Source organism: Lampetra planeri, chromosome 9 (assembly GCF_965212315.1).
Source record: "Lampetra planeri chromosome 9, kcLamPlan1.2.h2, whole genome shotgun sequence".
Taxonomy (NCBI): Eukaryota; Metazoa; Chordata; class Hyperoartia; order Petromyzontiformes; family Petromyzontidae; genus Lampetra; species Lampetra planeri.
The window spans coordinates 12,042,708-12,055,278 of NC_136115.1; the positions used below are offsets into that span (position 1 = coordinate 12,042,708).

A 12,571-nucleotide genomic window follows, 5' to 3' on the forward strand; every position below is an offset into this window, starting at 1 on the left:
AAAATAATAAAAATAAACCATAAAAAAAATACAATTCTCACGACGTTTCGGCCACAACGCAAGCAGCTGTCCTCAGGTAAAGAACAGGCTGTCGGAAAGACAGCCTGTCGGAAAGACAGCCCTGTTCTTCACCTGAGGACGGCTGCTTGCATTGTGGCCGAAACGTCGTGAGAATTGTATTTTTTTATGGTTTATTTTTATTATTTTATTATTTCCCTTCTACGTGACTTTACCGAAAGAACCAAGAAGACGAATCCCTGCAGTCACGAAAGCTTTAAATCGAAATCAAGCAGCCAGTCAAAAATGTGCACTTCTAATTGTAATAGATGGCAATTAATGTGTTTTTTTAACTGATAGAAGTAACGAGGGAAGGTAATTGCAAAGTTAAGCAGTGTTAGGAAAGAAGTATGAAGAGCTCTAGTATCGTATGCCTTCACACGATACGGTTGGCACCTGGTTTTCCCAGGATAGTCCTCTTTTGAGGAAGCTGTCTGAGGGAATCTGTAAGTCTCTCCTGACCATTAAAGAGTCCCGTTATTTATCAGTTAATAATAATACACCAATCAAAACAATCAATGTGTAGTTCTCCCCTCTTTCAGTATTGTGAGATATTATACTTCCCACAATTTGTCCTAGTCTTTGTTCTTTCTACTTCAGAGGTGGAAACCCAGCTTAACAAAGATTCATCGTATAGCCTTTAACAGACTGTTGGGGCAAGTGGTGTTAGCGAGTAGCACCTATGATGACCGGCACGACACGTGAGGGGGTGGGTGGCCAGCACCACTCTCAGCTGCCCTTGTTTCCCCAGTACTCATGTTTAAACACCACACCTAGGAACTCATTTAAGGCTGGGTTAACCTTGGGGAGGTCCAGAACTCAAATATTCGCCATTGTTATTGGTTGTGAGCGGGGTGTGTTGTGCAGTGTGCTAACCACTAAACTACCAGTCCCACCACACATACAGCTGTTTTACATTTGATCTAGATTTTTAAAACACGTTTGTTTATACCTAAAAGTGCAATTATTCAGCAATATTTTTAATATGCAGACATGTTCCTACCCTAAGTTGGCATATTTTAGCCTTCATTGACCGACATTAAATACCACTGTTTTAGCCGAAATGAATGCAGTATGAAAAACTCAGACATGCATGGCTGATTTGCTGACGGTGTTATAAAGTACACAACTTAAATCTGCTAGATCATTATTTGAAGACGTGCCAACACTAATTAAGCATAACACATAAGCCATGCCATTCAATAGCTCAGTGATATTGCTTGCTAAGTGTAAATGAATAGTTCACCATAAAACCCATAATCGATTCGTCCTTGGAACATGTTGATTCTTGGTCTCAAATTAATGATACAGTCTCAATACATGATTAATGACAGCAGTGGTTATTTATCTCAGATAATGAGGGAAAGTGAATTGGTAATTGATTAATGTACGTCAAGCAGGCTAGCTGTTTCCGTGGTCAGTTCGCTTGGCTTGCAATAACAAGGTTCGGAGTTAAAATCCTAATTCGGGGATCAACGCAGCCTATCGTCCATTTTAGGCCAATAAAAGACGTACAGTGGAACCTCGGTATACGACCTCTTTGGAATACGTCGAATTTGGTATACGTCATTTTCGGTATAAGTCCTACCTTCTGGAAGGAATTAACGACGTATACCGAGGTTCGACTGTATTGCATTGTTGGCCGTCAACTGTTGCTACTTCCTAGAAAGACTGGCACCCACAAATGGAGACTGGGGATTTCCCACCACCGGCTCAGGGTTACCAATGGGAATTGTGCTACGCGATTGCACATTTAAATAAAAAGACACTGATTTATGATTTTGAAAGCAGGCGAACTCTACAGGTCTGACGTTTCACTGGACGCGCCGAGAGCTTCTTCGGGAACTGAATGGAGCATCTCACGTTCCCCCCTCGATTATGTAAAGTTACCAGTTGCTGCTGCCGTTTGATGTAGGCCAGCCGATATTATGAATTATCCAAACACATCAAGATGGCAAAAAACAGTACAACTGTGAAAACCTCCATAAGTAGCACCTCCAATTAGCATGGTTGGCTACGTACGGTGCGAAAGATGTTCAACATATATACATACATACATAAGGCAAACTGCTAACCTCATTCTTGAGGGGCACGTTTACCAGCATTAACCCCTTACTTACCCCATCCTTGTCCCATCTGCATGTGTCCCAGAGAGCTGGCTATGCGCAAGCACCACGGCCGCCTGCACGCAGCAGCCTCCTGTTCTCAAGAGCTGTGCCGAAGCTGCCCGTAAGTACAGAGAGCTTCTTGCTTCCGCAGCCAGCGGGCTCTCAGCAATGGCGAGCCTTCCATCGTTGAGGACGTAGCATTTCTCCCACATCATCCCACGTGCTCATTTTTTCGCAGCGTGTTTTAAAAATGTTCATGATCAACGTTTTTGGGTTTAGATCGCGTTATTTATAAATGTGTCGTAACCCTCCACCACCCGACACGGTCAATCAGTAAAAAAGTGTCACGTTGACAAAAGACAAATGCTTTAGCCCACCGGTGTGTTGAAGCGTGAAACCACAACATTTACAATTTTTGAGTACGACATTTCGCTGGTAATTGCATCCAGCATCATCGGGCAATTCGCCAATGTTTAAAAATTTTATTTGCGAAGGTTGTATTAACACCTCTACTTATGCTGCAAGATATTTTATTTCGTCCTTATAGCATTAATAACACCTTTGAAATTGAATAACATTTCTCATGCTTAAAATGTGTTCACTTGAAAGAACATGTTTCCCACTCTTTGTTTTTTTTTCGGTAAAGCCACGTAGGTAAAAAATAAAATAAAATAAATGAAAACAACTAAATTAAATCACGACGTTTCGGGCTCAACACAAGCATCCTTCTTCAGGTGGGGACAATGTAGCAAAAGCGCAACCGCTCAAGTGTGTCTTAGAGATGGCCGTGTCGTGATTTAATTTAGTTGTTTTCACTAATTTTATTAGATTTTTTACCTACGTGACTTTACCGAAAAAACCAAAGAGTATGAATCCTTGCAGTCACGAAAGCTTCAAATCTAGAACATGCTTCCCCTTTCAGCAACGTTGGATTCGTGTCAAAGTGGGTATATTAAGTCTTGAGTATAACACAAGAACACAACACAAACATCAGAGAGGGGAGCGCATGTCGTGAGCACGTAACAGACCCGGAGCCAGACGACTCTCGAATAGGGACTGACTGGAGACCCTTGGGCTCACTGCCCTCCTACCATATGGACAACGATCGGGAGTACAATATTTGCTGGGGGGGGGGGGAAGAGGAGGAAAGAGTGGGAGGGGGAAGCACAACACATTTCTAATGGGTTCATCGCGGCAATTTCAGATACGAAATCACCAACGCTCGCGGTGAAAGGGTGAAAATTGGCTGCAACCTCCCGCATTAGCGCTGTGCACTCTGTGGCACTGTGTGGAACGCATGAAAAATCATTCAGCCCGGATCGCTTCTGTTCTGATGCAGCCATGCTGAGCCCTGGGGCCCTGAGTGTGGCCACCAACAGCGCCCTGCTGAACATTCTCAACGCCCAGCTGAGCCCAGTGGTGACCCAGGGGTCCGGCCCCCCGCAGAGCACCCCCATGTGGACTGTGTCACCCCCAGGTACTGCAACAGATGGATACACGTCAGTGTAGGCTACTATGCGTGCACATTTAGAGGAATTCGTTAGCGTATAACGATTCACCGATCGTGCGTCTACTCGCGCATGTACAGATCGATTATTTCCAATCAAATAATATAATCAGCCGTGAACAATGTGCTCCTGGAAGACGGCTTTCCCAAGGTGTCACCACCATCTCTCATGATCCTGTGATGTCGTAATGCACCGAGCGCCTGAACACGAGCTGATTTCAGAGTAATGTATGCAAATTGTGCATGTCAGTTTTAAGCTAATGGAACAAATGAGACAGAATGTACGCGACAGGTGGCAAGAATGAGAGATTACAATTGAGATGAAACATAATTGATTCTTCATCATGGGACCTCCTTTGCCAGTAGCAAAATATGAGAATAGGTTTTTCCCCTTTTTTTCTGGAAACAAAACAGGTGTTAAGTTGTTAAAACACCAAACTTAAACCTTTTACAAGGAATCATGCCTGTATTAACCACAATACTTGTGGTCAGAATGCAGATAAAAAACATGATCTGATAATATATGCATTGTCTTTGAAACTGATTGGTCCACACCAGAGACAGCTTTCTTTTGAGCCTCGTCTCAAACGGTGTTAGACCAGAGGACGCCAGAAGACGACCAGAGTATGTTTTTTGTTTGCATTCTGACCACAAGTATTGTGGTTAATGCAGACATGATTCCTTGTAAAAGGTTTCAGTTTGGTGTTTTAACAACTTAACACCTGTTTTGTTGCCAGAAAAAAGGGGGAAAACCTATTCTTATAATTGATTTTTCAATGTGATTGTGACCCTGAATTGAGGGAATAGAATCGTGGATAGGCTGAATCATTATTTGGCCAGTAAAAAATTAACCCGTAAAAACAAAGTTTTTCACTATAAATCCTTGATATGCGTGGCGGCTAGAGTCCTCTCGTCCTCTGGCTTGAGATGGCTGCCACCTATGGGTCAGATAATTGCCTGCCACCATTAAGCAATTGGTAATTAAATATAATTTTTATTTTCCTAAAAAGTGTAAAATTTAGGAAAAACTTTTTCACGAAAATAAATTGTCATGCACAACGAGTCTGTGTGCAAAATGTCAGCTCGATTGGATCACGGGAAGTGGGTTAAAAACGACCGAAAGATTTGCACGGTCGCAAGCGTGCAAGCAAGCAAGTGAACTTAATATAAAGGATTTAAAAAAGAGCTTTATCGGTTATCAGATTCCTCCAATATAAATACATATTTTGATTCTGATTCAAAGACAAAGCCTTAACAGACTGTTGAGGCAATTGCTGTTACAGAACATCTATGAAGGCCGATACGGCACCTGAGGAGGTGGGTGGCCAGAATCACGCCTGGCCGCCTTTGTCTCCCTAGTGGCAATGTTAACACACTGCACCAGGCACTCATTTGAGGCTGAGTCGACCTAGGGGAGGCCCAGAACCAGTTCAGATATTTGTCACCGAAGTTGGCCGTGAGCGAGAATCGAACTCGGGCCGCCGGGTTTGTAGCGCAGCGCGCTAACCGCTACACTACCGCTCCCCATACAGTCTCACCCACACAGAGCAACAAGGAACAGAAAATATTAAGCAAATTATTTGGTGATGCTGCTGCTTCGTTGGCAGTCGTGTACGAGCACAAATAACAACAAAAACTCACCTTCATCAATAACATTGTGATCTTATAAGGCCATGTATCTGGGAATGGCCCTTCTTCACCACAACACATGAATAAGATTGGCCAGAGAGATAGAGTGGATAATAAGAGTTGGAGACTGCACTTGTTTACACCATGGGGCCTGATAAGAAATACATTTTTAAAATGTTTCCGAATGACCAGAATTTTAATTGTGAGAAGCAGAATGTGTCTTTGTGTCTCAATTGACCACATCCTTTGGCACACGTCTCCCTTGAAACAGAAACCTGTGTGTTTAGAGGGAGACCGAGGGGAAAGAAAAGGTGGAGGATGTAGCACAAGAAAACTTGCTTCGTGACCACCTTCTGTACCTCTACATCCCGGCGTGCGTCTGCCGTCCCTGCACCCACAGGGTTTCCCGCACTGCCCCCCGTGGTGCTGTCGCCAGCCACGCAGGCGGCGCTCACCGGCATGCTGCTGGGGGGCGGCATGACCAGCTACGGGACACCGTCGCATCGCATGCCCTCTCCGCCTCCGGGCCTGAGCCCCCCGACGCCGCACGCTCTCCACCATCACCACCACCACCAGGCAGCGCTGGCTTCCGTGCAGGCGGCTGCCAGTGGCTCGGCAGCCACGCGTGGCGCCGGCGAACTCGTGGGCTTTAACTCGCCGTCCGGGGCAGCGTCGTCGCAGGGCATGCACGCAACGCAGCAAGGCGTCGGAGGCGCGCGGACGTTCAGGGCAGTGGCGGAACAAGGGGGGGCGGCGACGAGCCTCGGTCTCTCCACTCGGCCGTCTCAGTCCATGGCCGTGGGCCTGGCTCACGGGGAAAGCGGCGGCGTGACAAACTGCAGGATGGCTCACGCGAAATCGCACGGGGACACGGGAGACGGCGGCGGGCAGGGGCCCGCGAAGCTCACGCCGAACACCTCTCTCAATGGCCACGTTAAGGTACCCAAGTGTTACGGCACTTTCAAACGCTGTTGGCGAGCGCATAATGAATGAAAATGATGAAAGTGGTTTGCAGCCGTTTTGTCAATCTGTTGCCTCCCCAATGGTCGTGTGGGTCATGGGGGTTATTTGATCAAATCTATCTACATTTGTCAAGGGTGGGTTGGAAGGATGGAGGGGGCTATGACCGGTTAAGATATCATTGCTCACTGCTGATTGTTTTATGCTAGCTGTGGCCAGGAATTGAGTTCAGATTTGCCTGGTTGCCTCGAACTTAGTGTAGAGCAATAACCGCTGCACCACGACTCCACCAAAGTTTTCCCATTGATCTATCCTGTTCTTACAAAAAACCTCAATACATTTTGCTATTTTTAACTGCGAACTGTGATATTAATTCGCTAGTGTAGCGTTGATCCTTGCTCTTGTGATGCAACAAATGTGTATGTGTGCATTTGTTCAATGTCCGTGTATGTTTGTGAACGTGTATGCATGTGGCACAATGTTAGATTCCTGGCCACGGTTAATATCAGTGAGGAGTGGTATCTAAAACCGGTGCTACACTTCCCTAGGTCAACTCAGTCTTAAATTAGTACATACCAGGTGCGGTGTGGAAACACCAGCGGCGGGAAGACAAAGGCGACCGGGCGTGGTGTCGGCCACCCCACCCTCTCTTACACCGTTCCGGACTGATGAGGTGGTCGCTCGCAGCACTTGCCCCAACAGTCGGTTAAAGGCTTCACGACCAACGATGGCTTTCGTCTCTCTGTGCGTTCACGTGCAGCAGCCGTCCGAGAGAGCGGCGGGCTGTCAGAAGCGGGAGTGTGTCGTGCTGTCTGGCTCACGTGGCCAGCTGTCTCCCAAATCCAACACCCGACGAGGTGGGTGGCTCCTTACGCTTCCAATCCCCTCCGCTTATCCACTCATCATCATCTGAGTCGTCCGTGATCTATCTACTGCCGGATAAATGTCTCACAAAGCTGTCGCCAATTCTTCACGATCTCACGGTGCAACAATCCATCTGGTTCCTGTACATGGACGGATTTTGTCGCTCCACCGCCACGGAGCCACGAAGGACGTGGCCCCTTTGGCTGCCACTCCATTGTTAGTCTCGAACATCGGCCATCAGCCCTTCGAGAGACAAGTGTCCTGCACAAGCCCACTTACTTTTCTTGGCAGTCAATAGGATGTCTTTAACTTTGCCGTGTTCTCTTTTTCCATGCGTCCCTCTTCGTGCCTTTCAAGTGTAATTCCAAGCGTGCTCCCTCTTCGTGCTTTTTTTCAGCTTGTTAAAATTGTCTTCGTCCATATTTTCAGTCGATGTTATCGCAGGAAATATGCACCGATTAAGCCAGAGAATGTCACTGCTTGTCGATCCCCTTAATTCCCAACTGATTTGGTCTTGGTATTTTTGGAGCATCATTTTCGTAAATAACAAACTGAAGCCTGATATTCATCAATAATACTGCGGCCTGATAAAAAAACAAGTATATAGCATGTGACGTTTCAGGCACAGCACAGAGGGGCCAGAGAGGTAGAGTGGCCCCTCAATGTGTGGTGATTAAGGGTCATTGCCAGAAACATCGCCTAATATATAGCCTCTTCTTTTCAAGGCTGCCATCTTATTGACGAATTTGTTGAGTTTGTTATTGTTTGTGCTCGTGCACCACTGCCAATGCAGCAGCGTCACCAACTACTTTGTTTCTTTTTCATAATCGGTGGCTCTCGCCTGTAATGTGGTGTTTTTGAGGCAAGGTTTATTGAATCACATACACATTTCAGAAATTTCAAACCCTCCTTATTGGGAAATGGCCATCAAACGGCAGTAGAGCAAGTGTGTTTGTATGGACTATTGAGTGATTTCCCCTCATAGGCATTGGCTTTCTATGGTTATTCTGGTTTCCTCCCACATTCAAAATACTCCTTCAAATAGAACTGGCCAAACATTCCAACGTGAAAACCTTCTTGAAACATATCTTGAATCTTGTTGGTCCTTTTCTTAAATAAATAGGTGACATCGTTATAATCATTAAAAGATAATCCAGCAGAGGTGTCAACTCACTCTTCTGTCTCGTAAAAAAAATAATGAATGTTTAACCCGGTCTCCAAGCAAAGCCCTGGCTGATTCATCGTCATTGTTGAAATGGAGAGCTGTCATAAAAAAAAATACATAGAAATGTCCTCTCAGCAAGTTGGCGGGCTAAATGTCACTACCACTTAGTGCATCGCTGAGATTCCAATTGCTTGACGGTAACTCCGTGCCACTGTACAACAACTGAATGGCGTTGAGTTCATGGGCGTGCAAATGGTTAAATGTGTACGAGAGTTCCCGAAGGGAAACTCCACGACTATTTGTCGTTCAGAGGTTTCCCCTTGGGGTTCTTTTGCTTATAATTCCCCAGAGTGGAAGTGGTATACATGGTAATAGTTGCTTGAGATTCAGTGCAGTAGTGAAAGCAGTCTTTCCAAACCAGGGCAAACCCTAGGAGCAGAGAGCAGCGAGATGGGAGGGCACGGAAGGGTACTACACCCCCTCGGTTAACAGAAATTCAAGCTCAAGTGTCCATGTGCAAGGTTAAGTGATGCTTACTGCATATATGTTTTCCCTGCATTTACTCTAATGTGTACCATGAAGGGGAGCATGGGTACTTATTACCCTCCACTCCCCGTTTCTTTAATCACTGATTTGGTGTAAGTATTAGGATCCTTGTAGGCTGCCCTGTTCACTTGATGATTACAGCAATCACCGAGGACTGTACTAGGGGACATTAATGACCCCTAGGCCAGGGTGGCCTTCGGTAACACAAACACGGCAACACCATCAGATGAACAGACGTCAGCACTTACGTCTGCCTCTTACACGTCGAGGTAGACACTGGCCCAGGTCCACAGGTCCCAGCCTGGCACGTGGTTCACATCGCGAGCTGTTACGCCACGCTGCCCTGCTTTTCACGAGAATACTGCGCATGTGACTTGATGCTCCGCAGAGCCGGAGGAGGCGTACGTGGAGGTGGGGATGCCGCGCAGTCCGTCCCACTCGGCCAGCAGCCACGAGCTGCAGCAGAGCCTCTCCCGGGCTCGTGTGCTGCACCAGCAGCAGCATCAGCAGCAGCAGCAGCAACAACAGCACATGCAAGCACATGCGCAGTACGTCGGGGTGAACAGCACACACACACACAAAGCTACTACATTTCTGGGAGGCTCAACGAGGAAACGTGGTGAGATGGCAGCCTCTCCCTTTGTCAGCCCGGACCATGTGTTTTTCAACAGCCATGTCCACTATATTGATAGCCCCGCCCACACAGAGAGCAGTCTCTTCGGCTCTATTAATTGACTCTGCTACTACTCATAGGGCTTGCCCACTCCTCTGCAGACTCCGCCTACTACTCAGCAAGCCCCAACCTTTGCCCGTATCACGAGTCGGGCATGAAGCCAACAAATGTGAAATCAGGCCAAAATCTCAATTTGCTTTCTTAAACCGGGACTGTCTCAACCAAGCCAGGATATCATCATCATGGGATCTCCTATGCCAGTACCAAAATATGATAGTAGGTTTTCCCCATTTTTTTTGCCAACAAAACAGGTGTTAAGATGTTAAAACACTAAACTGGAACCTTTTACAAGGAATCATGTCTGCATTAACCACAATGCTTGTGGTCAGAATGCAAAAAAAACATACTTTGATAATATATGCATTGTCCTTTAAACTGATTGGTCCACACCAGAGACAGCTTTCTTTTGAGCCTTTTGGCATCCTCTGGTCTAACACCGTTTTGTTGCCAGAAAAAAGGGGAAAAACCTACTTACAAGCCAGCATAGTTGGGTAGCTTTTTACATCACCTACAGCAATGGAGTAGCGTGTAAAATCTAAGCCGTGGCATAAACACCTTGGATTCTATCTAGATTAAATTTTTAATTTATTTTATTTTACGTGACTTTACCAAAAGAACCAAAGAGTATGGAACCTTGGATTCTAACCATGGCATGCTGGGAAGTGACTACAATGCATTAAGGCCATTCGCTAGTATTGTTATTAAATACAATTGAAGGGACAGCGCTTTGGTAGTGGTGTTCACGCACAAGTGAATAAAATAATATAAACTCCCCCATCATTAGCACACCTGTTGACAAATATCCTTGTTTGGTTATATTCATAAAATCATAAATCTAGGTCTGTTTAATGTCTCTGGAGCTTAGTTTTGTAATTTTATCCATGACGAACCTGGAAGTAATCTGCCCGACTTAATCTGCACCACATATAAATTAATATTTAGCTTTTATTCAACACTAATTTACATATTACATATTCCCCAATTCCTCGTGTGATTCAGTGTTATTGTTACAACTTTTGAGCTGATTGCTGTTTGCTACATTACCGTACTTTGTTATGTTTTTGTTGTTTTGGTGACCCAGGTCTCTCTTGCAAATGAGACTCATCCTGGTCCTTGAGTTCTCACCTGATCACACTAAATAAACTTGAAACTTAAATATACGCAGGAGTGCAGCAGCTATGCAGAAGTTCTCACGCGGCGCTATCAACCCAGTGAACAGAGTTCTATTCCTGCCCACATTTAATATCAGCGCGTGAGTTATATTTGAACTGGTCCTGGGTTCCCCCTACAACTCGCACTGACCAGCATGGTAAAGTATGGTTAAACAACCCCAGTGCCCGAAATAATGTGGTGCGTGGCCTTACCATACATCCTCTTTAAAAACACACTTTTAGTCTCAATGGGTGCTCACCAGATTATAAATAAAAGACATTGTCCATGACAAAGGAGAGATCTCACAGCATTAGCCAAGCAAGATGCTATCTGTTACCAACGAAACTGGACAGCTCTGAAGGAAATAGGCTGTGCATGCCCATCACAGGTAGGTGCCATCAAACCTCATCTCTTCAGCACCAGCAACACTAGGGGGCTCTTTCCTGTGCTCCCCGGACGCAGGGCTCAAGAGCGGCGACTGTCCGGCACAGAGGGCGATCACAGGGATCTGCACACGGACAAGAGAGCGCCGGGCAGCGAATGGGCGGCGGAGAGATCATGCGCCGACGGCTTCAGGCTGGCTCCGCACTCCCCCTACACGTCTGCTGTTGAGGCGAGTCACCATGTCGGTTACTGCGTAGGTTTTCGCGGTCGTGCTGTACTGTACGGCTCTACGGTGTGTGTTTTTTTTCCGGCTGGGTACCGCGCTCTTGTTCGGGAATGATGTCCCGATGTTTGTGTAAGTCAATCGCTGCTTCACTGCTTTGATTGTGATGTGCCGAAGGGTAAAGTTGGAATCTAGGCGCTTGGTGGCTACAGTCAACATCACTTCATGAGGGACATGAGGATTGTAAGCGGCGTTCAAGTCGCCAATGACATGCGGATAATATTAAGGATTCAAAAGTTAATTAAACCCACTGTGATAATGGAAAATTGCACATTTTCACTAAAAGCACTTCGGATTAATTTTAGAAACCTCATGTGGCCACAAACAATTTCACTCCCTGGGCAGCGCGTGTCTTCCATGCTGTCATGGGCATGTGGAATAAATGCTCTTGTGTCTCCTTCCAAAGAATCCGAGTTTTATTCCAGCATGAGGTCAAACTTTCAAAGGCTGCATGACTAATTCACGGTAAAAGTGAGATCTTAGCAAGTTGCTAAGCAAGGTTGAGCCTACGCTGGCATTTGGAGAGGTAACTGCCTGGGAATACCAGGTGTTGTGGGCTTGGTACTCTGAGGTGACTAGGAGATTACAGTGCTTGCTAAGTGTCGCCCTCTCATAAACGTGGTGGCCTTTCTCCGGGTTCTCCAGATTCTGACCACACGAAGCCAAACACTCATTAATTGAATTGGCCAAACACCACAATGCAGGACCTTCCATTAGACATTCTTAATTGCTCATTGAGGATTTTCTGGATGAAGGATAGCATTATCATTATTATTGCGGAACCTTACCCAGTCAGGTCGATATGACCTGGCATTTACACCCATTGGATGCTTACATCTCTGGGGCAGGCCAAGCATGGAAAGTGCATCAGCATGCCAACTTGCAAAACAACTTTTCGTCAATAACACTTATCCACACATCATCACGCCCCAAAATCCTCACACATTTTACACTTGTCGAAATCATAAACAGCCCTTTGTCAATCCATTGTCAGATGAAGGCCTCCTCACACCGTGTTTGATCATCCTGCACTAAAAAGCTGGTCAGTGCAGGGTTGAAGGGTGTCAGGGACAGGACCGGATCAGATATCACTGGCCACTGATGTTAGCCGTGGTTGGGAATCAAACTCGGGGTCGCCGGGTTCGTAGAGAAATGCGCTAACAACTGCATCACCGCTGTCCCA

General features: G+C 46.0%; 1 protein-coding gene across 3 annotated transcripts in view; it reads left to right on the forward strand.

Annotated features, from left to right (window-relative positions):
* The window catches only part of BICC1 (BicC family RNA binding protein 1), a 106,458-nt gene that overhangs the window by 71,878 nt on the left and 22,009 nt on the right, over positions 1 to 12,571 (forward strand). Inside the window, exons 11-16 of one of the 3 annotated variants that reach the window (XM_078597657.1) lie at positions 2,209 to 2,286; positions 3,505 to 3,642; positions 5,702 to 6,240; positions 7,025 to 7,118; positions 9,225 to 9,384; positions 11,184 to 11,334. In XM_078597657.1, the coding sequence (XP_078453783.1) occupies positions 2,209 to 2,286; positions 3,505 to 3,642; positions 5,702 to 6,240; positions 7,025 to 7,118; positions 9,225 to 9,384; positions 11,184 to 11,334 (1,160 nt within the window). Of the gene's footprint in view, positions 1 to 2,208; positions 2,287 to 3,504; positions 3,643 to 5,701; positions 6,241 to 7,021; positions 7,119 to 9,224; positions 9,385 to 11,183; positions 11,335 to 12,571 lie in introns of all 3 variants that reach the window. The other 2 variants (XM_078597656.1, XM_078597658.1) reach the window with 2 other exon arrangements.